The following is a 26,488-nucleotide window of genomic DNA, read 5'->3' on the forward strand; positions in this document are numbered from 1 at the left end:
GCCCATATATATATATATATCCTTCATTTTCTGTCTTTGCTATAACATAACTTTTATACCTAACTTATATTAGTTGATGGAGTGGATTTTGGCAATACCCCAAAATGCTATCGTCATCTAAAACGGCCCTACCAACGCCATGGATTACACCACAAATTCATGTTTTGAGGTAGTACTTGTTACCTGGTGACTCTTCTGTTCCCTTAATATTTAATTTATTCTTATTTGATATGCATGCAAGTCTGTATCTATCCTTAATTTTCTTTCTTCGCTAAAACATAACTTTTATACATCAATTTATATGAAATGTGGGTGTGGTTCTTGGCCATCAACGTTCAAAATGGTCTTTATCAAGGCCAGGGACTATGCCACAGAAAAATATAATTTTATTGTTATTGTTTTTTTTTGTTTTTTTTTTGTTTAAATGTTATTTATTTAATTAGCTTAATAGCAGGAATGGAGACATTTCACTGCTGATTCATGGCAACAAGTTTAATTATTAAAAAGTTGCCTTAGAAAAGGAGTGACAAAAGACATACAACGGTAACATTTAGAGTAATACGATTTTTTAAAACACAGTGGTAGATCAGTGGACTAGAGGTTACTAGCTCAGTTATTTCAGGTCCAATTCTGAACATAACCACAACTGAATAATTGTTGATGTGACATATCAAAAGTAAGACTATTAAAGAAATGTTAACATTAAATAAATGTAATGTGAGCAGACATCTCGCTGCTCAACTCCCCACAATCCTATGTTAGAAAAAACACCCAATAGTAGCCCCTTACATCCAGTTGGCAATATGTCATATTTAGGATGAAAAAAAAAGTTACTATCGCGAATTGTAGGATGGCAATATCTATCATTTGGCAGTATTTTCCTTTCTTGTTAACTATTATGACATCCGGTTCCCTTGCTTGGATGAATTTATCATGATTCATTTATCATACCTAATAACCCATTGCACTTGGCAAATCATATCTACATTTAACTAAGGTGGTCTCCTTTTACCGTGCTAGAAAATTACTAACACCAAAGAGTATCCTATATCTTTACAAAGTGACAATTCAACCCTGCATGGAGTGTTGTTGCCACATCTGGACTGATGCATCCATAACTACTCTCTCACTCTTAGACAAGGTCCAAAAAAGATTCTCACATCTAATAGATCCCACACTATCGCCTCATCGCTACAATGTGCCTGTTTTACAAGTACTTTAATGGAATGTACCCTGATAAACTCATAACACTCATGCCCCCTCAACATACATACTCTTGACTAACTCGACAATCAACAAAATCCCATCCCTTCACTATCGAGGTCATTAGATTTTGAAACGCCTTCTACTTTAATAGTTTCTTCCCTCAGAGACTGCTAGACTTTGGAATTCCCTTCCTGTTTCCTGACTGTATTAACCTGCAAAAGTTTAAATGCAATGTGAACAAACACCTCACTGTTCAACTCCCCATAGTTCGCTGTTAGAAAAAAAAATCCAAATAGTAGCCCTTTACATCCAATTGGCAATATGTCATGTTTAGGATGAAAAAAAAAAGTTACTGTTGCAAATTGTAATCATATACATAAACTCTTATTTGTATGCAAATAATGCATCCATTGAAGAAAATATCCAAATCAGCCCCTACAAGTAGAAGATGGATTCGACTAGAAGATTTCAGCCAATATAACCTTCAACAGGTGTGTCTGGTTAAACTCAGGAATTGGCAGTTATATATTGATTCGTATTGAATCAATATAATTGTTTTTCTTTTTTCAGTGGGCCCACTATGTTGATGGTCCTGAGTCGAGAAGATGCTATTGAAGGATGGCGATCCATCATTGGACCTACAGATCCTCTGCAAGCAAAAGAGAAAAATCCTGAACTGTAAGAAAAACGACTCATTTCTCTTACATAATATTGTCTACACATCTTATATGTAAAGTATAGCCAGATTTCCCTTTTTCTTTGACCTTAATAGCATTCTTAATAAAAATGACATGTAATCTTATATATAAAGCATAACAAGATTTTCCCCCTATATATTTGATCTCAGTAACTTTCTTAATAAAAGCTATATATGTATTTTCATTATAGATACAGTATAACCATATTTTCCCCAATTTCTTTGGCCTTAATAACTTTCTTAACAAAAGTTACACATGTAATCTTATATATTAAGTATAGACATATTTTTCCCCATTTCTTTGTCCTTATTAGCTTTCTTCATAAAAGCTACAGATAGCAAGATTTCTCTATTTCTTTGAACTTATATATAAAGTATAACCAGATTTTCCTTTATTGCTTTGACCATAATAGCTTTCTTAATAAAAGCTACATATGTAATCTATATTATCTAGTTTTTTTTTTTGCCGGAGTTCTCGGAGGGTGGGGGGTACTATACTTTAGAACTTTTTATATACTCCCTAGATCATAATATCTATGATTTGCGAAGGGACGTCATATCTAGATTTATTTTAATCGACTTTTATAAAATTCACACTATTTCATCCTCTCGCACGTTTGTTGATCTTTTTCATATAAATAAAGTGAAACTCACCGATGCAAAGGTGTCAGCTGCCTTTCGTGCCGGGACGTCCTGAAAGCAATTAGTTTTGATCAATGTGGGGAAACCCTTCATATCAGACAATAGCTATTCATTTGAGAGTTACCCTTTTTCTGGGGAGTTGGGTTCCCCAACATCATGGGGAAACAAATAAACGAAACAGCAGAAATCTGAACTGGCCTCCAGCCAACGTTCGTTTCTGCAAGTCAGCTTTTTGATTGACATCGCTAAATTTCAATGCTTTTCACTTCCTATGGCCTTGTAGCATAGCGGTAAGATCTCATGTTTTCTTTCACTTTCTTTTCCGCCTTCAGGTTCATCACAGGTTCAAGCCGCCCTCCCTACTAACACTTTTTTTTTTCTTTTACACCTTCAAACACCCAGGCAATGCCGGGTACACCTACTAATCTAATATATAAAAGGCAAGATGGGCGCACATGTTTGTGTGTGTCCATGAAAGACTTTTTGCATCAATGTTCTCGTGTAAGTTAGATTTCAGGAGAAGTTTTCTTATACTTCCTAGATCGTAATATCTCAGATTCACAAACAGACATCATCTCTATCTTTTTTTGTTTGATCGAGTTTTAAAAAATTCCCTCGTTTCGAGTGTTTGTTTGTCTTTTTTGTATAAATAATATGAAACTAATCGAACACAACCGCCAACTTCTGGCCTTCTGGCCGAGTAGTATTTGTTTTGTAATTTGTCCTTGGTCAATGTAAGGGTAACCCTTCATACTGAGACAATTACTATTAATTTGAAAACTGCCAGAGTGCCTCCTTTTTTGGCCGCTTTTCCCGCCACATTAAAAACGACCTCCGTGGGAGCTTTAAAAGCAACAGCATTTCTGCAAGTCATCTTTTAGATTCATTATGTCTAATTTGAATGCTTAACACTTCTGGTCGCATCATGGCATAGTGATAAGACATCAGGTTTTCTTTCACTTTCTTTTTCGCCTTTGTGTCATGGGTTCGAGCCTGCCTGCCTACTACCACTTTTTTTTTTTTTTACACCACCGGGCACCCAGGCTAGTCTTATATATAAAGTATAACTAGATTTTTCCTTATTCCTTTGGCCATAATAGCTTTCTTGATAAAAGCTACATATGTAATCTTATATATAAAGTATAACTAGATTTCTCCTTATTCCTTTGACCATAGTTGCTTTCTTGATAAAAGCTACATATTTAATCTTATATATAAAGTATAACTAAATTTTCCTTATTCCTTTAACTCTAATAGTTTTCTTAACAAAAGCTACATATTTAATCTCTTATATAAAGTATAACTATATTTTTATTCATATTCTTTTGACCTTAATAGCTCTGTTAATAAAAGCTACACATGTGATCTTATATAAAGTATAACCAGATTTTATCCTATTTCTTCGGCCTTAACAGCTTTTTTAATAAAAGCTATGTTATCTTATTCTTCTACTTTATAAAGTATATTTAGATTTTCTCCTATTCCTTTTTACCTTAATAGCTTTATTAATAGAATTACATATGTAATATTGTTTAGCCAGTAATCTATACCAAATATTGGTTGGTATTCTTAAAACTAAAAAGTTATTTTCAATTGATGAAATCGATTTAATATTTTATTCTGGTCAATATTTTATTTTAGTCACAATTAAAAAAAGGCAACAGTTTTTACTATCTAATTTATATCCATTCATACTCTCCCCATAAGGAAAAGAATTTGCCTAGATATATTTTCGATATTCACCAGAAAGAATGGAAATAGTGTATTCCATCTATAATATAAATCTCACCTGTCTGTTTCAATGTATGTATGTATGTATGTATGTTTGTATGTCTGCCTAAAACTTTCAACAGAGATGACGGATTTTCATGAGATTGGTATCATTTTGAAGCACGACCCTTCGGACAACAAATATCACCAAAATTGGCCAAAAACATTAATTCCTTTACCCTCAACTGGGCACTTTTCTACAGGAAGGGGTCGCTTTTTTCGTCGATATTTTTGAAAGTCATCCCCTCTTTTGTATTGTCTAGCCTTAATTTAAAGCTACTTCCGGTTTGGCAATGGGTGCAACAGCAAACACGTCACTATTTTTTTCACATTCTTTTCCTCCTTTGTGGTACAGGTTCGAGTCTTTCTGCTTACCACCACTTTTTTTTATGCTCAACACACACCTACAAACACTCGGGCAATGCCGGGCATCCAGGCTAGTCTATATATATAAAAGGCAAAATGGCCACGCGTGTTTTTGTATGCCCACAAAAGGCTTCTTTTTTTTTTCTTTTTTTTTTTTTTTTGCTGGGTTTCTCGACGAGGTTACTTTTATCTAGAAGTTTCCTTATATTTCCTAAATTATAATATCTACGATTCAAAAACGGACGTCGTCTCTACATTTATTTGGATCGACTTTTAAAAAAATCCCTGGTTGCTTGTGTTTGTTTCTTTTTCTTGTATAAATAAAATGAAACTGATTGAAGCAAATGCAATTCTCTGGTTTTCTGGCTGGGACATCCAGAAAGGCAATCAGCTTTGATCAATGTGGTGGAAACCCTTCATATCAGACAATTGTTATTCATTTGGACACTGCCAGAGTTCTCCCTTTTTGTGGGGAGCTCGTTTTCACCAACATCGTTGGGAAACAAATAAATAAAACAGCTGAAAGCCAGACATACATTTCTGCGCCTGCGTGAACTCATTCACTTCTGCAAGTCAACTTTTTGATCGACATTGCTGAATTTGAACGCTGTCTACTTCCTTTCTCATCTGTTTTTCTTTCACTTTTCTTTTCTGCCTTCACGTCATGGGTTCGAGCCTGCCTTCCTACTACCACTTTTTTTTTTTTTGCTTAACATACACCTCCAAACCCCCGGGCAACGCCGGGCACCTCCACTAGTTACTTAATAGGGATAACTGCCAACTGGTGAAAAAATGATAAACCCATTACAAAAGTACTTGTTTCAAATATAAATAAGCCAGCTTATAATTTATTCTTAAAAACAAAACTTTTTAAAAAATGGTCCCTTTTTTCCGGCACTATTTATATGTGTAAGGGTTTTTGCTCCGGCTGTGAATACAAAAAGTGGATAGTTTGTGGCAGTTTTTTTTTTTTTTTTTTTACACGTTTTGGTGTTCAAAATTTGTTAATAAACTTTATACATTCTATTTCTATACTTAACCCCAAAAGCCTAGCAATGCTAAGTAATATCTAACAATCTCTACAAAGAATCAATTGATTATATGTGAAAAGTGAAAGAAAGAGTTTAAAAAAAAAAAGTAATTTTAAAAATATCATCTGCTTTTACCATTGTAAGTGAAGTGAAGCAAGGGAGCATACATTCAATAAAATTTAAAATTTTGGGTACCTATGCCAAATAAGAACTGTACTATCATCGGGATTTTCCGGACAGTTTACATAAAATGCAAAAAGGTGCCAAATGAAAGTTTTGTGATTTTTTTTTTGGCACAATTTCTGGCCAACATTTTCACTGAAAAAAATATTATTTCTGTTATTACTAAGAGAATTCAATGAAAAACTAATTGAAAAATGAAAACAATATTCTTTTTGTTGCTAAAGTACAAATGAATGATTATTGGATAACTTTTACAAAACTTTAAGAAAATTCAAATTCAAATCAAGAAAGAAAACACTCATTGTAAGGTAAGTTTCATGAATAAATATTTACTTTTTAGATAACAATTTTATGTGATTTTTTATGCTTTTTTTTCCTTTAAATAAAGATGAATATTTATTTTTTATTAATAAACCAACGACAGCAAACAAATTTTTCCTTAATGATTTTTTTTCTTTTAGCCGTTGTGATTTCATTAACGCATTGTTTCGGCACTTTTCGGTGTACTACTGTATGGCTGGGAAAATTCCAATGATAGAATGATCCTTCTAGTTAAGATTCATAAAAAAATCAAAATCTTTCTCCTCATAGTGTTATATAGAAAGACAGCATTTTCTCTTAATATGCATCTCTGCATTGCAAGTACATTTTGATGTGACTGATTTTGGCTGCGATGGCCTTCTTCAGTTCAAAAATAGTTTGGAGATTGTTTTATGGATATTATCTTTGAGATAACCCCACAGATAAGGAGAGTAGTTATGATTCAATGAGTTTGAAACTCATTCAGGATTACATCTCTTACTGATAAGACAATCATCAAAGTGTCCCCCTGCATATCATTTAACAGTGATGAAACAGACTTTTTTGACAAAAAAATTGTAAACTTGTATTGAAAAATTCATGACTGACATGGGGGGGGAGTGTCAGTTCATATAAATAGCTTACTCCTCGGAGTATGCAATCTAGAGTGTTAATCCAAATTGTCGTTTTTACCATCTTTCCATATTGTCAACTTTCTCTGTATCTCTCCCAAATAGTCACTTAATCTTTTCTGATGGTCACTGTTACTTCGATAAGTTCATGAGTGACATTTTTTGCACACCCAGGTTGTCAGTCTGTTTCGTTAGCCACTTAGCCATTGTCACCTCCTGGTTAAGGTGAAGTGAAGAACAGGGGAGTATACGTTCAATTAATTAATCCAAATTGTCATTTTTACCATCTTTCCATACTGTCAACTTTCTCTCTCTTTCTCTCAAATAGTCACTCAATCTTTTCCAATTGGTCATTATTACTTCCAAAATGTTTGATTAAAAAACAAAACAAACATCTTGGAAGATGCTTTCAATATATGTAAATATGAATATAAATTTACTCTAATAGTTTTGATATTGTTACAGACTTTTGGACATTTATCACTGAAACTTATTGGACATCAGGCATACACTGAAATTTATTTGTACCAAATGTGGTTGGATTGCAGAAAGAAGTGCTAATTTGTATTAAAAAATTCATGAGTGACACTTTTTGCACACCCAGGTTGTCAGTCCGTGTCGCTCAACCACTTAGCCATTGTCACCTCCTGGTAAAGGTGAAGTGAAGGATGGGGAATATACATTCAATTAAGATTTAAATCTTACGTATTACTAGTGAGGGTCCCTGGCGTGCCCGGGTGTGGAGAGGTTTTATGGTAAGAGTATTGATCAATGGAGCCCTAAAAACAATGTTTTAAAGCCCCCTAAAAAAATGAAAATAGTATTATATAGTCAGGTGGGAAAACGTGTCATAAGTTGTATTGAGAGGTATATTATATTATTCTTATAACACCCGTTATAAACGTATAAATTGTATGTATGTTGTTTAGCCAGGGGATATGATAATCGACGTATAAACTGCATCATGTTGTATCAGAGAGTTATCACATGGGTATATATTACAGTTCATAGTTACATAAGGTATCATTTTTTTATAAGAAGAATAATATATGCTTCATACCTTCTTTCTTCAAGAGTTCTTCTATCTTCCTGTTGACCTCCCTGATGAAACATGAAATGATCAACATCATCCAATTGAGTCATCTGTTCTTCCTTCTTTTGTGAAACCACAGAACAACACTTTATATTTTTAAAATATAAATTTATTTCAGTTGTCTCAAATGGTCTTCACAGAGTCTGCATTTCTTGTCTACATGCTTGTTCTACCCAGCCTCGCTTCCTGGCCGTCTGTTCACTCCCATGACCAAACTCCAACTCTCCCGACTGTTCACTCTCTTGATCAAACTCCAACTCTTTGACTCTAAACTTCCTGACCTCCTGACCTCACTTCCTTTACATCATCATTCAAAAAGCACACGCATCCCTTATGTGTGACTTTTTCACGTCTGCCTGCCTAAGATTATTTTGCTTATATTTAACTAAGCTAATTTATGTAAACATGTTCAGCTAAAACCTATTGCTACACTTTATTCTATAAACAATAAATAACTCTGAATATAAACTATTTTAAGAATATCATTGAATAGATAGATAAATAGATAGACAGATAGATCGATAATAACTAATTAACTTTTAACAATGTTAATTATTCAACAATAGCAGCAAGTACCTATGCAAGCGCAAAAAAGTAGTAGGCAGGCAGGCAGGCAGGCAGGCAGGCAGGCTCGAATCTGTAATGCTAAGAGGAAAAGGAAGTGAAAAAAAGCAAACTATTTAGTCGCTGCGTCCACTGCAACATACAATGTTGCCACTGTTCAAATTAAGCTTAATCATTGCAAGATATATGATGACTTTGTAAAAATGTCGATGAAAAAACTGACCTCTCCTTGTAAAAAACGGCCTAGTTGACTATCAGAAAATTAATGTTTTTGGCCAATTTTGGGATATTTGTTGTCCGAGAGACTAACCTTTCAAAGGACACCAATTTTGTCAGTGTTCGCCATGTGTGTTGAAAGTTTTAGTGAGAAATACAAACATACACACTAACAGACATTGGAGGTTTATATTATAGACTAGCGGGGATACCCGGCATTGCCCAGGTGTGTTGCGTGGGAATAAAAAGCAACCCGGTGGAGGGAAAAGAAACAACAGGGTGGAGAGAGGTGTTAAAAAAAGTGGTAGTAGACTAGAACCCGTAACGTGAAGGAGGAAAAGAAGGTGAGGTTAAAAAAAAAAGTGGAATTAGGCAGGCAGGTTCGAACCCATAATGCGAAAGAGAGAAAGACGGTGAAAAAAACGTGATGCGTTACCCGATGTGGCCATTGCACAAGAAGAAGTTGTGTGTGTTGAATTTAAACATAGTCAATACGATGATTTAAATGCTTTGCATATCTATTTGCTTCCCCACGAAAGCAAATTAGACACGAGGTCGTTTTTAATGTGGGGGAAAACCAGCTCCCCCCAAAAAGGGGGCAGTCTGTCAATATCCAAAAATAAATAATAATAATAAAACCGTAATTGTCTCTGTATGAAGTGTTTCCCCAAAATTGACCGAGAGCCAATTAATGAAGCATCAGAAATCCTGGCTCGAAGGCCAAGCTTCCTGCTTTTTCAAACAGTTTTGCTTTTACAAAAAAAGCCAAACAAACACCTGAGATGATACCACAGCAGGAATTTTGTTTAACTCGATCAAAAACAGGAAAGAAAGGATGTCTGTTTGCAAATGCGGGATATTACGATCTGGGAAGTATACAAAAACTTCTCGTGGAATCTAACCGATGTGAGAACCCGATGCAAAAAACTTTTGGCGGACATACACAAACACTCGGCCAATTTTGCCTTTTATATATTAGACTAGCAGGGGTACCCGGCGATGCCCGGGTGTTTTGAGGTGTGGTTTTGGGTAAATCAAAACTCGGGGGGGGGGAGGCGTGCTTTTGAGTAAGTCAAAGCAAAAGATGTTGCCCGGTTGTTTGTGTCGGAGGGGGGGGGAGTTAAAAAAAGTTTTGGTAGCTAAGTAGGAAGGATTGAACCCGAAGCCTTGAGGCGAGTTAGAAAATAAAGTGTGAAAAAAAATGTGCCAAGCCAACCACTGGGCCAGCAAGAAGTAGTTTGAATTTATTTAAGTATTAAGAATTGGCAGGTGCCCATACTTGACAACTTAATGACGTCAACTTTGACTGCGGGGCAATATTTTATTTACTGCAGGGCAGTTTTTTTTTATTTTATTATATGAAAAAGCCGAATCCAGATGTGGCGATCGAAAAATGTTGAATATTTAGCTTTTCAAAGTCGGGCAAATTAAATACACATGTGACCCCCTTGTTATCTTGTAGATATTATCATTTAGACGTAATATAAAAAGTTTTAAGAAGGATCAACTCCCGCGAGAAGGCCGAGGTAAAAACCCTTTTGTGGACATACACAAAAACGCATACACACACAAACAAACATTTTTGCTTTTATATATATACTAGCGGGGGGGGGATTACTTGGCGTGGCCCGGGTGTTTGTAGGTGTGTGTTTGGAGGGGCGGGTGATCAAAACAACCCTGTTTAAAAAAAAAAAACGTTGGCCAGGTGTTTGGAGGTGTAAAAGAAAAAAAAAAGTTTTAGTAGGAAAGTAGGCTTGAACCCCAAACCTTTGACGTGGAGATGGAAACGAAATGGAAAACACCCTGGGACCTAGCCATCTCGGCCACGAGAGAAGAGGAATGAAAAACCTCTTAATTTAACGTTTATAAAATGAAATTAACAGGTGCGAGAACCTTAAGTCGCATGATGTTTGACCTTGAAACATGACGCGGCTGCAAGCCAGTTTTCGCTTGTTTTATACTGAAAAGTGAAAGATACACGGGACGCTCTAAAAATCTGGAAAAAATAGTGCGTGAAAGTCAGGCAAATTAAATAGACAGGCGACCCCTGTTCGTAACTCACAGATATTATCATTTATACGGGATATAAAAAGTTTTAAGAAGGAATAAGCCGATCGAAATGTCCAGCAAAAAAAGCCTTTTACAGACATACATACATACATACACACATTTTCGCTTTTATATATATAGATTAGCGAGGGGTACCTGGCGTTGCCCGGGTGTTCTTCGGTGTGTGTGGTTGGGTGGTGGTGTTGATGAAAACCTAAGAATAAGCGAAGTAAAAAAACCCAGAAAAACGAACGTTAAAAAACCCTGTTTAACGGGGGGGGGGGGTACCCGGCGTTGCCCGAGTGTTTGGAGGGGTGGGGGTGTTAATGAAAACCTAAGAATAAGCGAAGTAAAAAAGAAAACATAAAAACTTAAGCGGGGGGGTGGGTAATCAAAACCTCAAAAAAAAAAACTAACATAAGGCAAACGAACGATGTTAAATGTAGAAATCGAAAAAACAAAAAAAAAAACAGAAAAAGGAACGTTAAAACCAAAAAAAAAAAATGTGAAAAATGGCTTAAATAAGCCTGTTTCGATATTAAAATTAAAAAAATCGGTGGGTACCCAGGTGTTTTTGGGTGTGTGTGGTTGGTCAGGGGTGTTACTGAAAACCTAAGAATAAGCGAAGTAAAAAAAAAAACAGAAAAATGAATGTTACGTGAAAAATGGCTTAAATAACACTGGTTCAATATTTAAATTTAAAAAATCGAAAAAAAAAAAAAGACATCTCACACCACGATTCGAACGAAACGTTTAGATAATGACTCAACGCGCTAACCAACTGAGCTACATGAAATTTAGTCAGTTCTTAAAGTATTTAAACTAAATCAGATCATGACGTCATCTGATGCATGCGTAGAACCGGTCGTTGTCACGAGAGGACGGTTTTTGTTGACCCCCTCTGTAGAAAATTGTCGATTTTGGGGTGAAAAAATTAATGTTTTTGGCCAATTTTTCGATATTTTTCGGGCGAAAGATGGAGCTTCAATATGATACCAGGTTTGTGAATTTTTGTTCTGTCTGTCGAAAGTTTTTAGCAGACACACAAACACATATACATACATACAAACATACATACACACATTTTCGCTTTTATATTTATAGATATAGATTTCAGATGAAATTCTGTTCTCATTTCAGTCTGCGTGCAATGTATGGCAAAGACGTGATGCACAATGGTCTTCACGGTAGTTCTTCGAGTGAGAAAGTCAATGAAATAATCAACACACTTTTTGCAGGAGATGAAATAACACCAGGTAAGAGAATGCAGATCTTTAGTTTTACGATTGATAAGTTGGTATCTGTTTGTCAGAAAAAAAAAATATTGATTTTGTATTAACAAAAAACTTGCAACGACCCTTATTCAGAATCTGACTGGCTCTCTCCTTTATTATAGAGATTAATAAATAAAATATTTTAATCTATGATGGTCATTCCAAAAGTAAGGCCTCCTATTTTCTTTCAACTCCAAAAGTTGAATAACTACGAAAAAGGGAATGATACCATTAAAACGAGAGACCTTTTGTGCTCCGGAATTTATTTTTCTACATAGTTACCATCATTATCAATGCACTTTTGCGAGGAATTCAATGATATATCTATATTTTTGATGCACATCCATGACAAGGGCTGCTTTCTTAGTCTCTTACTATTAATATCTGCAACAGAGAGATGAAACTTTCAGATCATGAATGCATAAGTTCAGTCATCATAACAATGCAGTTTGCAATCCCCCTTTGATCCATCTGAACAGAATAAAAAATAGAAAGTATTACTTTTGGAACACCCCTCATATATCTATTCCTAAAGGAGATTTAGTATCTGTCTGTATGGAGCCAAAAATATACCATTACTTCTGTTAATGTTCTATGGTATTGATTTTCATAGCTAAATTCAGGGGAGGAAGTAATGTAGCATATGTTTGTTGTGATATTTTTGATATAAATAGAGGATATGAGTAAAGAAAATCAGAAGATTCTACTTATAGACACTGGTGATAGGAACTGACCAAATGGTGCTATGTTCTGCTAGCAACCAATCAGAAACTAGAATCGCTCCATAAAAATATTGAATTTTTTAGAATACCTGCACATAATGTTTTGAGAAAAATCTTTGCATTTTGTCTGCATATTTTTAAAGTTCCAGACTTATAGAGATCGGCTACTCACTGAAAACTTTTTCATCCCCAGGACTTATACAGACTAGCTACCCTTTGGAAACTCTTTTGAAATTAAAACAATTCAAAAATATTCTGTTGTCATGATGTCTTTCTCCCAGGCATTACCTCCTTTTTTATGATGCCATCCTCCCAGGTATTACCTCCTTATTTTATTTAAGAGGGGATATATAGTGTAGTATATGTTCTATTGTCATGATAGCATCTTCCCAGGCATCACTTCCTTCTTATGCAGAAGATGAAATCACACCAGATAAGAGAATGTGGAAGGGGAAGAGAGAAGTAATCTAGTATCTGTTCTGTTGTCAGGATGCCATCCTCCCAGGCATAACTTCCTTCGTTTATTTTTTTTGGGGGGGGAGGGGAATAGTGTAATATCTGTTCTTTTATCATGGTACATTCCTCCAGACATTATCTCGTTCTTTTTTTTATGGAGGTAATGTAGTATCTGCTCTGTTGGCCATGAGACCATCCTCTCAGACATTATTTTTTCCTTTGTATAAGGTAGTTTAGTGTACGTTAGTCTGACATGATATCATCATCCCAGGCATTATTTCCTCCTTTGCTATTATAAATAACAATTCCTCTATCAAATATAATTATTGTATTTCTGAAGATCAAACACGCATACTGATAAGCAGTGTATTTTCTTGCCTTTATTATGTTGCCCGTCTTCAGTGAAAGGAGTGAAGATGTTCTCTTAATTTATTTCTTGGAAGGCTCGTATTTTTTAACATGTTATTGAAGAAGAAGAAGAAGAAGAAGAAGAAGAAGAAGAAGAAGAATTTATCTATTACTTATTGATTAATGTATTACTTATTTATTATTTATATGACACTACGTATCCTCCACTTGACAACACCACTGATCCTAACATTGTGTGCCATGGATTTCTTCTCCTTCATCTTTTCTTCTTATATTCTTTTTGTCATCTCTTATGCATTGACTGTTGTCGAGAGGGTGTGCACAGGTTCATAAGTATGTAAAAATACAAAACACTAACTCCAACACATTCTGTATATATTCATTGCACTTTGGGTGCGTGTGTGACACCAATGTGGGAAAATAACCTTTAAGGCCATATCCATCAGTTGCCATTAGCTCATCTCTGTTTGTTCAATCTGGTCCAAGCGTCGATCTGCCTTCAACTGTGCCCAATTAAACCCTGTCGTCAGTTGATTGGTTGACCCCATTTCAATCCTAAATATATCTCCATTGTTCTGTCCTTTGCCACTTTAATAACTGCCACACCTTGTTATTTTAATAACTGTTCCACCACAGCATTTCTTTTCACAACCAATTTCTATTCATTGTTTACTGATAAACTCATTTCATTTTCTTTTGTTTATACCCTTCCTCTTTATCTCTAACACTTGGAGGCGAGGGAGGGGGTGTCAACATTGGTAGTATCACATTAATCATTTTTTCTACCTAAAATAAAATAGAATAGTACTTACATTTTGTTAAATAGGAATTACTTTGGAATGAACTTCATATCATACACTGCACAACCAGCATGTTATTTCTCTCCATGCAATGCATGTCTTCAACTCTCATTGGTTAGGCTTCCCTTCCGTACATCATTACACTGAATATACGTGTTTGGTAGACTATTCCTTTGGTTTTCTGCTGGTTAGTAATAGTAGAAATTCTCTGAACTTACTCCGCATACTCCTAACTTTTACTATGACAGCAGCATTTGCTCCTCCTTGTGCTTCAGTGAGATCACCAAGGTAATAAAATTTCTGGACAACCTCAATAGATTTGCCATCTAAATATACGTTTATTAAATGGCAAGGTATAGCATCATTAGAGCTTCATCCAATTTTTTATTTATCTGGAGAGAAAACGTTTTTATCTGGTGAGTCATACTCGAAAATAACTTCCACATCGATTTACAAGAGATAAAAATCACCACTAACTAAAATGATGGGATGGGTGTACAGGATATCCCACAAGTTTCCATGTTTTTTTAACATTGTATTTTTCATATTGCCCATCCATCAGACTACGCAAATATTTCAACAAAGATATTGTTTAATAGAAAGAGTTAGTCATACTTTTTGAAAGTATTATTTTATAATTTTAATTTTGAAAATGGTAGAAAACCGAATAATGCTGTATAATTTTTTTATTAAATGAAAATCATTAAAAATTATTTTTTTCTCAGACTTTTGGTGGTATCCATCCTTATCAAAGAAGAGTACTTTTATATTTTGGTATTTTTTCCTCTCACTTTGTCACCTAGAAGAAAAATCGAATAGAAGAAGTTACTGATATCTTTTGAAAATATTGTTTTGTAATGTTAAGTTTAAAAATATTAGAAAAACGAGTAACACTGTAAAAAAAAAAATAAAAATAAAAAAAAAAATTGATTTATCATTTAATAAAAAAAAAAAAATACATGACGTTACTCAGTTTTCTAAAATTTTCAAATGTAAAGATTTTTATTTTTTGTATTATTCGGATTGTTTGGACTATCTTGGACTTGACCAAGATGAGAACAAAAGTCCAAACAATCCAAATACAAAAAATAAATATCAATCCTCATCTCAAAAATATGCAAAGATCATGTAAAGATATTGTTTACTGATGAAGCAATGTATGACAATTATTTACAAATGAAATGATTAATCAAATCTTAAACATTACATGTTTGTAGATGCGTGCAGAACAGGTGACTTTGATGGCATGGCCATATTGAAAGAACAGATGAGAGTTCTTGGGGTAGTAGATGTAAAACAGCTGAGGTAGCAGATGTGGTTCACAGAGAAAGCCAAGAAAAACATGGGAGGAATTGATAAGCATGGACCTGATGGAAAGAGAGATAAATAAAGACCTGGCCAGAGATAGGTTATTTGGACGTTACACAAATGATGATGATGATTTATAATTGTTGATACACTAGACTTTCTGGCTAATTAAAAACAGGCAAAACTTAAAGCTGGTTGACTTAGAATGAGTACTTTATGCTAAATTGATGGTTGAATTTTTGAATTGACTACTAATCCATATTAATCTTTGATTGTGCATCGAATGGATACCATAATACTTAGTTCGTTACACCTTATCCTATCGAAGTCCATAAAAAATTTCAGCCAGATTGGCTCTGTAGTTTCCGAGATAATTTTTAGAATATATGTGGTATTGTGGTGACTAATGCCTTTAATCCCTAACTGTGCATCAAACGTATACCATAATACTTAGTTCGTGGCACCTTATCATAACAAAAGTACATACAAAATTTCAGCCAGATGGGCCCAGTCGTAACAGAAAGACAGACTAAAAGAAATATAGATGTATGCATATTTGTGATATTCAATTTTCAGATTATGATTTTTCATTAGAAATAGGCAGATTGTAATCTTTTATAATGTCTGTTTAAATGTATGTATATATGTATGTTTGTATGTCTGGCTAAAACTTTCGATAGAGGCGGCGGATTTTCACGAGATTGGCATCATTTTGAAGCTTGACCCTTCGAACAACAAATATCGAAAACTTGGCTAAAAACATTCCTTCATCCTCAACTGGGCACTTTTCTACAGAGAGGGGTCGCTTTTTTGCCGATATTTTCTAAAGTCCTCCCCTCTTTTCGATTGACTAGCCTTAATTTAAACCTTTGCCACTTCTGGTTTCGCGATGGACGCAATGACAAAGACGTCACTTTTTTCACATTCTTTTCCTCCTTTGCGGTACGGGTTCGAGCCTGCCTGCCTACTACCACTTTTTTTTTTAATACCTCTGCCTACTGTCGTTTTGATTCTCCCCCACCCCGCTACTATCACTTTACCCCCCCCCCCCGACGCGGGTTCCTTACTACACCACCTACACACACTCGGGCACACTCGCTACTGTTGTTTTTACTCCAACCCCCGCCCGGGGGTCCTTACTACAGCACCTAAACACCCGGGCAACGCTGGGCAGTCCTGCTAGTGATAATGAATGGAGAAAGAAACGAATGAAAAATGATCGACGTGCTTATCGTTTTCATATCACCCAAGATTTATTAATGGGTTTTAAAATGGTAATAATAAATTTACACAAAGTTCAAACTTGTAACTGGCAATTTCCGATGCAATCTTAAATGTTGATGGATAGGTGTTCCTTGCAAATAAAACAAACAACGTTTCAATTTTTTTTTTTTAATCATTTCATTCATGTGAAAGATTTTTAAAAGCTGCTTTGTGGCAAATTTTAAAATATTACTTTTTTATTTGTTTTTTTTTTTTTTGTGAAATAGTTGAGGATGAGAATGAAAAAATTGAAAAACCCGAAACAGAAACCGAAGAAGTAAAGGCCGAAGGCACTAAGGAAAGAACAGAAGAGGTGGTCACAAAAGAAGACGAAAAGAACACAGAAGAGGTCACCGACAAGCAGGCTGAGGAAAGAGATGCTGTTATAGCAGAAGCAGTTAAAACCGAAGAAACCCCAGAAGCAACCAAAACTGATGAAACCCCAGAAATGACCAAAACCAATGAAACTCCGGAAACAGCCAAAACCGAAGAAACTCTGGAAACGACCAGAACTGGAGAACTTCCGGAAGTAGAAAGTGTTGATCCTGATTCTGCACTTGAAGCAAATCTATCTTCTCAAGAGTCAGTTCCAATCAGCACAGAAGCAAGTGAAACACCACAGTTAGAAAACAATGATAATTCTTCAAAGCAAAGTGGTGAAGGATTACCTGAAAATCAGGAACTGCTTCCAGACGAACCTGTCACTAATGGAACTCCCGCAAATGAAGAAAAAGCAGAGTAGAAACCGGTAAGAACAACAAATTGGTTGGGAGATTTTTTAAAACTCATATTTTTAGGAGCTCAAAATGAAAGAAAAATAAAACAAATTATTTTTACAATTGTAGCCATCCGTATTATAAGATTTGTGTGACGTCACTTCCAAGGTAAACAAAGAAGTGCGGAGCGTCAGGATAACCCTTTTCTTAGTCAGCTTTCTATGTTCAGTAGGTACCTCCAACGCGCGCCACAGTTTTAACCCCCCCCCCTGTATGTAACACGATGTAACTGTAATTTTATTATTATCATCCTAACTTTTTTTACTATTTAAAAGAAGAAGCTTCAAATAAACTGCTAATATTTTTGGTAAATGTTTACGTTAACTACAACAGAACACCGATTAACAAAATTTGCTTTTTATAGGTTTTCGGGGTCGCTGACAACGAATCTGATATTTAAACCCGTCGCAAATTTACTGTTTGCATGGTATTAACCCCTGAACCCTCGCACTATTTTGTGCCAACTCACCACCATCGTTTATGCTATTCTTACATGATGCGTTCGCGCATAGACGCGCGTAGTAAGGTGACTTTTCACCTTGCAGAAGAATTTTTAAGCAGACATTTGAAATAAAACGTTTTCAAAAACAACAAAATGTGGTTCATTTTTCTGTTACGTAGTTTTTGATGCTTTTTAATTGATCTAAAAAAATTTAGTTTTCACGAGCGATTTACAAAAGCATTTTTATTTTTTTTTGAGGGATTTATTCAATTATAGAACTTGTACAACATTTAAGAGGTGCTTCTGCAGTTTAATTTACAGTCCCCCCCCCACCGTTTTACCGTAAGTAACGACACCACGCGTCCCCCCTTCCCCTCCACCGCCCTATCCCCCCAATATAAACAGAATTTTTGTAAAAAATTAAACAGTTTTTCTGCTCGGTGTGTCAACGCGTTACTTATGGTAAAACGGTAAATTAAACCGCAGAAGCACCTCTTAAATGTTATACAAGTTTTATAATTGAATACCCCCCCCCTGCAAAAAAATAAAAAACAAAAAATAAAAATGTTTTTGTAAATCTTAACTTTTTTTTAGATCAATTAAAAAGCATCAAAACTACGTAACACAGAAAAATGTATGGCAATTACCATAGATTTTAACAACGTTTGAAAAAGGGTCACCATTTCGGTCGGTTCCCTTTTGGGGGCACCTCCGAAATTAGAGAGAGAACAAGAGTGCTGAAAAAGAACGGTTGTGGAAAAGAAAACATCGGGTTATAATTAAGTGCGACAAGACTTTAGGCTTGATGATGTTTTATAAAGGTTTACAAGATATAGGGGGACAAAGAGAATGATACATTTTTTTGATAAATGTCTTTACCCAGGGAAACTGGTCAGTCGCATGTTGATGCTTCTATCGTTTCTGCATGTCTGAGATAGATTTCTTCTTTGTATCTCCTTCCAAGACAGTCCTCTATTCCGATTGGCTGAAACCTCTGGTGACGTTGAGAGAAGAAAGGAAGGGAAAAGTAGAAGAGTAGCGAGAAAGAGAGAAATAAGAGTAGAAGAGTAGGGAGAAAGAGAGAAATAAGGGAAACATACCGTAGCAGCATCATAGTAGTATGATGAACCACATTTTGTTGTTTTTTAAAACTTTCTTGTTATTTCAAATGTCTGCTTAAAAATTCTTCCGCAATGTAAGAAGTCACCTTACTATGCGCGTCCATGCACGAACGCATCATGTAAGAATAGCATAAACGATGGCGGTGAGTTGGCACAAAATAGTGCGAGGGTTCAGGGGTCAATACCATGCAAATGGTAAATTTGCAACGGGTTTGAATATCAGATTCGTTGTCAGCGACCCAGAAAATCCTATAAAAAAACAAATTTGAAAAATAAAAATATCGCCTCTCCTTCTTCATAAAGTGATTCTTTAATCTGATTGGTCCATTTTTTTTTCTTCGAGAGTGACCTGCCCTTGGAGGTGGGGGGAGGGATTTTCCCTTTTAATTTATTTTGCATTTTTGAATGGAATAAAATAAAACAAAACTAACGAAAAAATTATTAAACAAGATTTGAACAAAATAAAATAAAACAAACAAAAACATTATTAAACATTTATTTTATTTTATTTTGTTCAAATCTTGTTTAATAATTTTTTCGTTTATTTTATTTTATTCCGTTCAAAAATGTAAAATAAATTAAAAGAAAGGGAAAATCCCCCCCTCCTCCTAGGGCAGGTCACTCTCGAAGAAAAGAAAATGGACCAATCAGATTAAAGAACCACTTTATGAAGAAGGAGAGGCCGATATTTTTATTTTTCAATTTACATGATGGCGATAAGATAAACAAAATGACCAGCTTCGATATTTTATTCAACACTTACAATGGTTAATTTTTTAAACAAAAAATACTATTTAGCACAAAATAATTCGTTTGGCAATAGTGCCCACCCTCAAATAATTCTCTGGAATTTGTAACGCTAAACTTGGATTCCACCAAAGAAATTAATAATATTGCCTATGAAATCAGTCATAATATTTTAAAATACTTAACAAAATACAATTTAATCCTGTGACGTTAATTCTAGCATCACAGAATTTAAATTGTTAACGTTTTTCCTGAAACAGTGTGAAAACATTCTCTTAGCATCTAATGTACCCTTATGTGCCCGTTTCACAGCGACCTTTTGAAATTTGTTCTTTTTTTCAACTTTTTTTTGACTTGATGATGATGATAATTTGGTGAAGAATCGAAAACTTTTGTGATACACATGGAACATATTAATTTTTTTATTATTTCTTTTTATTTTATTTTTGATCTTAAGTGTCGTAACATGAAATGTTTTGTTGTCATCCTTTGGACGATCGTATATAATAACAGAGATAGGAGTCAGGATATATTTTAAGACAACACCATGTTGGCATGCTTTATTTTCCAAAAAGTGGCGGGGGCAGGGGTTCCTACTAATCTTTATTTTACTTAGTAGAGAGGGAAGACCTAAGGGAAATAACTCATAATATGACATTAAGAAAGATCAGAAGAAAAAATGAAAAAAATTTTACAAGTATAATTAAGCAGAAAATTTCTGTTATTTTTAACAATGTTTGTTCATATATATATATATATATATATATATATATATTTTTTTCTTTTGCTCACATTCACCCCTAATAAGACATATAGCCACTTGGACGTAGGGGCTACTATCTGGGACCATACCTAGGAAAGATTAAGAAGATGTTGGTTTACGTTACATTTAAACTTCTTCATATCAGTACAGCCAGGGAAGCAGGTAGCAGGAATGGAATTCCAAAGTCTCGCTGTTAAAAGAAAGAAACTATTAGAGTAGAAAATTTTCTGGCATTTAGGGATCTCAGCAGTGAAGGGGTGAAATTTTGTTGCTAAGCAGGTTTGTTGGGGATATGTACGTCGAGAGGGCACAATTGCAGCAAGTTCATCAGAGCACATTCCAATAAAATATTTGTAAAACAGGTAAAGAGATGCAACATTGTGGCGATGAGACAGGGGTTGGAGCTTAATTGACAAAGTGGGACCTATTAGATTGGAAACTCTTTTTTGGACCCTATCCAAGAGGGAAAGACCAGTGGTATATATATATATATATATATATATATATATATATATATATATATATATTCCAGGTTAATATTTTCCAGAGGTGAAGCAACCAATGAATTTTTACCGAGGTTCATACAGGAGTGCTCAATACTGATATTGCAAGAGATACATTTTATTTGTAGGGCAAAGTATACTTTTTATTTGATTTATATAAATATTTATATGTTGCTGCACATTTATGAATATGTTTCGGTCAGCCAGTTACAAGTAACCAGATACCTCTCCAGGCAATACTACTTATACAAAATCAATTTTATCAGGTTACGCACTTTTGTATAAGCAATATCGTCTGAAGAGGTCTCTAACTACTTGCTATTAACCGAAACATGCTCATGAATGTATAGCGACATATAAATACTTATGTAAAACAAATAAAAAGTATATATATATACAGTATAACTCCTATAATTGAACATCCGCTTCGTTCAAATTAGAGGATGCTGTTCAAGTTTTGTGATAAAAAATGTGCTGCAGTTAACTTTAATTTTCTAAGAATTAAGAAATAGTAAATGAAATTCATTGCTATATGATACTTCAAGTTGAGTTTACGATATATTTCAAGTAAATATTATTACCAGGAACAAAAACATTGAAAATAAATTCAATCTAATCTTATTTGTCAGGTATTTATTACCTAAGTTATCATCTACAGAAATCATACATTTATGTAAAATACAGTTTTTTAGTCTCATTACAGTTTCTATTTTCATCGATTGAGCTCTCGGGCGCTGCCATTGTATTCTGTAAGCGATCACGAAAATCTACAATTTCTTGGTTCTGTAGCTTCTTTATGATTATATCGCTTTGGAGTGACATTGCTTACAAAACATAGTTGTCACTAAATTAAGGACTTTTTTCTAGAAATTTTATAACCGTCTCCATAGACTTTCCTGCATCATCCCATGATATTGCTTCATCAGAGTGTTCTTGGTTATTTACATTAGGGTCAAGAAAATGGGAGCTGTCCAAGTTTAGAAGAAGTCCAAATGAGAGAAAGTCCAACTTTAGAGGAAGTTCAAATTAAAGGAGTTTTACTGTATATATATATAATTAGTGGAACCTATGTCCTAATGGGTTTCTGGAAAATTGAGAAACTAGAACCACGATTCCTAGAAGTAAATTGACTTGAAAGGATTGAAAAGAATCTTTTCATTCAAAATGTTAAGCATTTATCAACAATATTTTTTTATTTCAGAATCTTTTGAATATCCAATAGCAGAAAAGTGCAACAGATAGTTGTTTCTATCTTGTATTGTCGGTATTGAAAGTTGAAGATTATGGATAACTAAAAGCACTGGAACTGGAGAGATTTGTATCATAAGAATTCACACTGGATAAAAAAAATTCAGAAATCTTAGCTGTAGTTCAGTGCCTTGAAAGCCAAGAAATGTTGAGTGAGACAATTGCGACAGAAATGTGGAGCCGTAGCTAGCAGGAAGGATCATAATATTTGCTTTGACTGTGTTTGCGCAACGAAATTCAAGAAACTGATAAAGAAAAAAGAAAAAAAAAATATCCAAGCAAGCCAATGAAGACTTTGATGAGAGATACGGATATTGATTTGATAATTTTTGGATTAAAGAAGGTCCACAGCAGCTAAAATTTGAGAAATGTCAAGAGTTGAGTGTATTAGAGTTATTAAAAATTTTACACACCATGTCGGGGTGTGCATGAATGGCAATAAAATGAAAATTGTTGAACATTCATGACTGAAACTTTGGTGATTGATTTTTTCCTTTTTGTTTTTTTCTTTTGAAATGGCTAATAATTTTGGGCTTAAAAATAAAAGGCTTACCTTAATCCGAATGGAAATTACCTCCAGGCTTAAAGTAAGTGGTACCATAAGATGGATTTGATAGTTCCCAAGTGAATGTGTAGTGGCTGAATCATAAAGTGATTCAAATGGACGCTAAAAAGCAAATGGCTCTAATAGTTACCCGTTTTCTTTTTCCATTGTTTAGATACGTTTTCTTTGTCACTTCCAAAAGCAAATAAATTTTCAGAAGAAACGTGTTAACTCAAAGTATTCTCAACTAATGAAAATCATTTGAAACTTCAAAAGTAACAAGTCTATGTTAAAATAATAAGTTAACACAAACCTTTAGAAACTCTTATAAGTGCAGCAGTACAGTAACCAAATGATATTTTTTACAGAATTCTCAAATGGCTACATCTTGCATGGGAGAACCCAAGAAGTATGCCCCTCCCTTGCCCGGGGAGGCAAAAACGGCTCATTAACTCACATAAGTCTTCTTCATCTTACACATACACATTCTTACATACTAGTGACAGTCAGGTGAACAGAAATGAACAAGAACAAGGTAAACCAATACATATACATACACAATGTCACACAATACTCACATACATACATTACTTACATATGCATATTATTTGCACATTTTGACTTGTGAATACTCACTCAACTTTCTTTAGGAGTTTGGATAATCTTTAATCTTTAGGAGTTTGCATAAATGAATATTTTCATTATTTAAACTAACTTTTATATTCTTATCTTTTGTATAAAAATGTTTTGTTATAAAATTTCGTTTTTCTCAATGTAGCATTTACAAAACTGTTTATGTTTCAGTTAACATTCGCTGGTTACCTTTCTAGTCTATCTGTTTTGTTTATTTACATTTTTATATGCATGCATTCCCGTATATTATCTTTCATTTTCTTCCTTCAATAAAACCTACCTTTTATACCTAATTTATATTAATTGTTGGTGTGTTTCTTGGCAAAATCCTAAGACACTAATACCATCTAAAATGGCCGTAGCAAGGCCAAGGACCATACCACAAATATAACAATGGCGTTATCAGGGATAAAATTTCAAAAGGTAACTTTATGCACTATTGTTTGAAGATATTATGAATATAAATGTGAATATTGAAGTTGAATATCATTTCCTTTTTTTATTCAAGTGTCGATTTTTATTTGCAGAATGAAAAGAGAACAAGAAAAAATTGCAAGTTGTTTTTCTTCAGATTTGATTGCCAATGACTTTTATCAAATCAATTTGTAGACTGATTTACAGAAAATCAGGAAATATCAGTTCAGATTTAAAAATTAATAAAGGTTTAATAGCGTATTTGAATCACAATTTCAACCTGGTCTTACTTTTTTTGTTGTTGTTGTTGCATGAACTAATGTACTAATCATTAAATAATTAAAGCCAAGATCGCTGGAAAAATTGTTGGTAGTGTCATGTAAAATAGGAAAGTGGTATCTTTCCAGCTCGTTGATCCACAAAAGAAAGAAAAAAAAGCAAATGGCTGCCCCCATGTTACTTCTATATATAATATAGGTATCAGGGGAGATCACTCTTTGTTACTTCCTACTGTCAAGAACAGCTGACTCTTTTACCCATACACCTTCAAAATGTATAAATAACATACAGCATTCACTTCACCTATAAATATTTTTTAAATGCACAAATAAAATATAACGTTTAGTTTAGAATATTATGAAATGGATAAAATTTTTGCAGTGTCTTTCCTTTTCTCTAATATAAGTCTTCCAAAAAAAAAAAAAAAAAAAAAAAAAAATAACTTTCTGGCGAGTTAATGTACACAAGTGCTGCTTTTTTATTGTGATAAATCCAAATATTTTAAAAATATTTTTTAATGCAATCCAATATATATTTTTAATATTTTAAAAAGTATTTTTGTAAAACATCTAATTTACCAACAGCAGATTAATATTTTTAAATGATATTTTCAAACATATTAAATATTAAGTTAATCTTATAATATCCTACAATTCCAGAGTTTTTATAGCAAGAAATGTGTGTTTCATTTGTTTATACATTTCACTGAAATAAAAAGTTAGTTTGCTATGCTGGCGTTTGACCCTCACCTGACAAATTGCTCTAAAAAGACTACTTAATCGTGCAACGAGATTGGCTTGGTTGCTCTGGGACCATGTCGATGAGAGACAGTAGTTCAGGATTATGTTGTTTCATTTTGATAGCGTTTGCAAGATCATGTTGTGTCATTCTGACGGAGTTATCTTGGATTTAGTCATCTTGTTTCGATGGAGGTGTTCGGAATCGTACTGATCAGGTTGTTAATAATCGTGTACAGTCATATCGACGGGGCTGTTTTCAATTGTGCTAGGTTGGAATTGTTATATATATATATATATATATATACATGGCTGTGCTATTAAAATTTGCTCCACCGAGGTTGCTTCCTATAACTCAATAACTTGAGTTTTATTTCTTCCGCCCATCACACCAATAATTTCCTGGGTAAGGTTAATACTTTTATCCAAATTTCCAACTTCTGTACACATAACACACCTTCTCTCAACTCCCAACGTACTTCTGCTAATTCAACTTATTTCTTTGAAATCCAACTTCAAAATGAACGACCCTCTAAAAAATCAACCCTCTTTTATCTCCAACCAGGAGCATCTCATTTGCATATCGGGTGGTCACATTGCAGGCATATAAAGAGATAAGGCAGCTATTTTTGTTTCTTCCTTCTTCATTCATTTCATTCCACGACCGACCCGTTGAATTATGCACACGTGCTAATTAGGTAAGTCGCACGTTTCCCTACACTTCCATTCTTTCCAAACTTGACAACAAATGCCTAAACGAATCATTCTTTCCTGACTTGTGGAAAATTGCTTCTGTCGAGTCATTTTTTAAAAGAATTTTAGCGAAAGAACTGCCCCATTTAATCATCGCCCCATTGACCTCCTTCCACTTTTGAGTCTTTAATTAACCAAGATCTAGTCTATAACCTAGCAGCTACTAAACATCTGACCTACCAAGGATATGGATTTAAGCAAACCCCTTTTACAGCAGATATCATAACTGTTGTCTCTTAATGTAAATATGATACACTGGACAAAGCAAGGGAAGGGTAGAGCAGTAGCCCTTCATATATCTTAGGCTTTTGACGAGGTTTTACTCGATGGTCTTCTCAGGAAAATAAGATCATACGGTATCACTGGACAAATACTTAAGCATAATTAAATCCTTTCTAAGAAAGAGACGAATCCAGGTTGTCCTCGATTGTCGTACATCAAAACAATATGACATAAACATGGGAGTACCTCAGGGGTCTTTATTTGGACCTTTATTATTCCTGATATTCTAAAATTAGCTCCTTTATAAAATAGTCTCTGAGCTGAGTAATTATGCTGATGACACCACGCTGTACAACAGGCATGAG

General features: G+C 34.3%; 1 protein-coding gene across 6 annotated transcripts in view; it reads left to right on the forward strand.

Annotated features, from left to right (window-relative positions):
• LOC145285970 (thioredoxin domain-containing protein 6-like) overlaps positions 1-24,411 on the forward strand; it is a 140,646-nt gene extending 116,235 nt beyond the window's left edge. For 5 of the 6 annotated variants that reach the window (XM_080134512.1, XM_080134514.1, XM_080134513.1 and 2 more), the window contains 4 exons: positions 1,777-1,884; positions 11,890-12,005; positions 17,169-17,689; positions 24,246-24,411. In XM_080134512.1, coding sequence (XP_079990638.1) covers positions 1,777-1,884; positions 11,890-12,005; positions 17,169-17,683 — 739 coding nt within the window. In that variant the 3' untranslated portion in view covers positions 17,684-17,689; positions 24,246-24,411. Of the gene's footprint in view, positions 1-1,776; positions 1,885-11,889; positions 12,006-17,168; positions 17,690-22,494; positions 22,629-24,245 lie in introns of those variants that run through there. The other variant, XM_080134511.1, reaches the window with a different exon arrangement.
• Positions 24,412-26,488: the final 2,077 nt, after the last annotated feature.

This window comes from Euprymna scolopes, chromosome 10, assembly GCF_053919585.1.
Source record: "Euprymna scolopes isolate OS-2025 chromosome 10, ASM5391958v1, whole genome shotgun sequence".
Lineage (NCBI taxonomy): Eukaryota > Metazoa > Mollusca > Cephalopoda > Sepiida > Sepiolidae > Euprymna > Euprymna scolopes.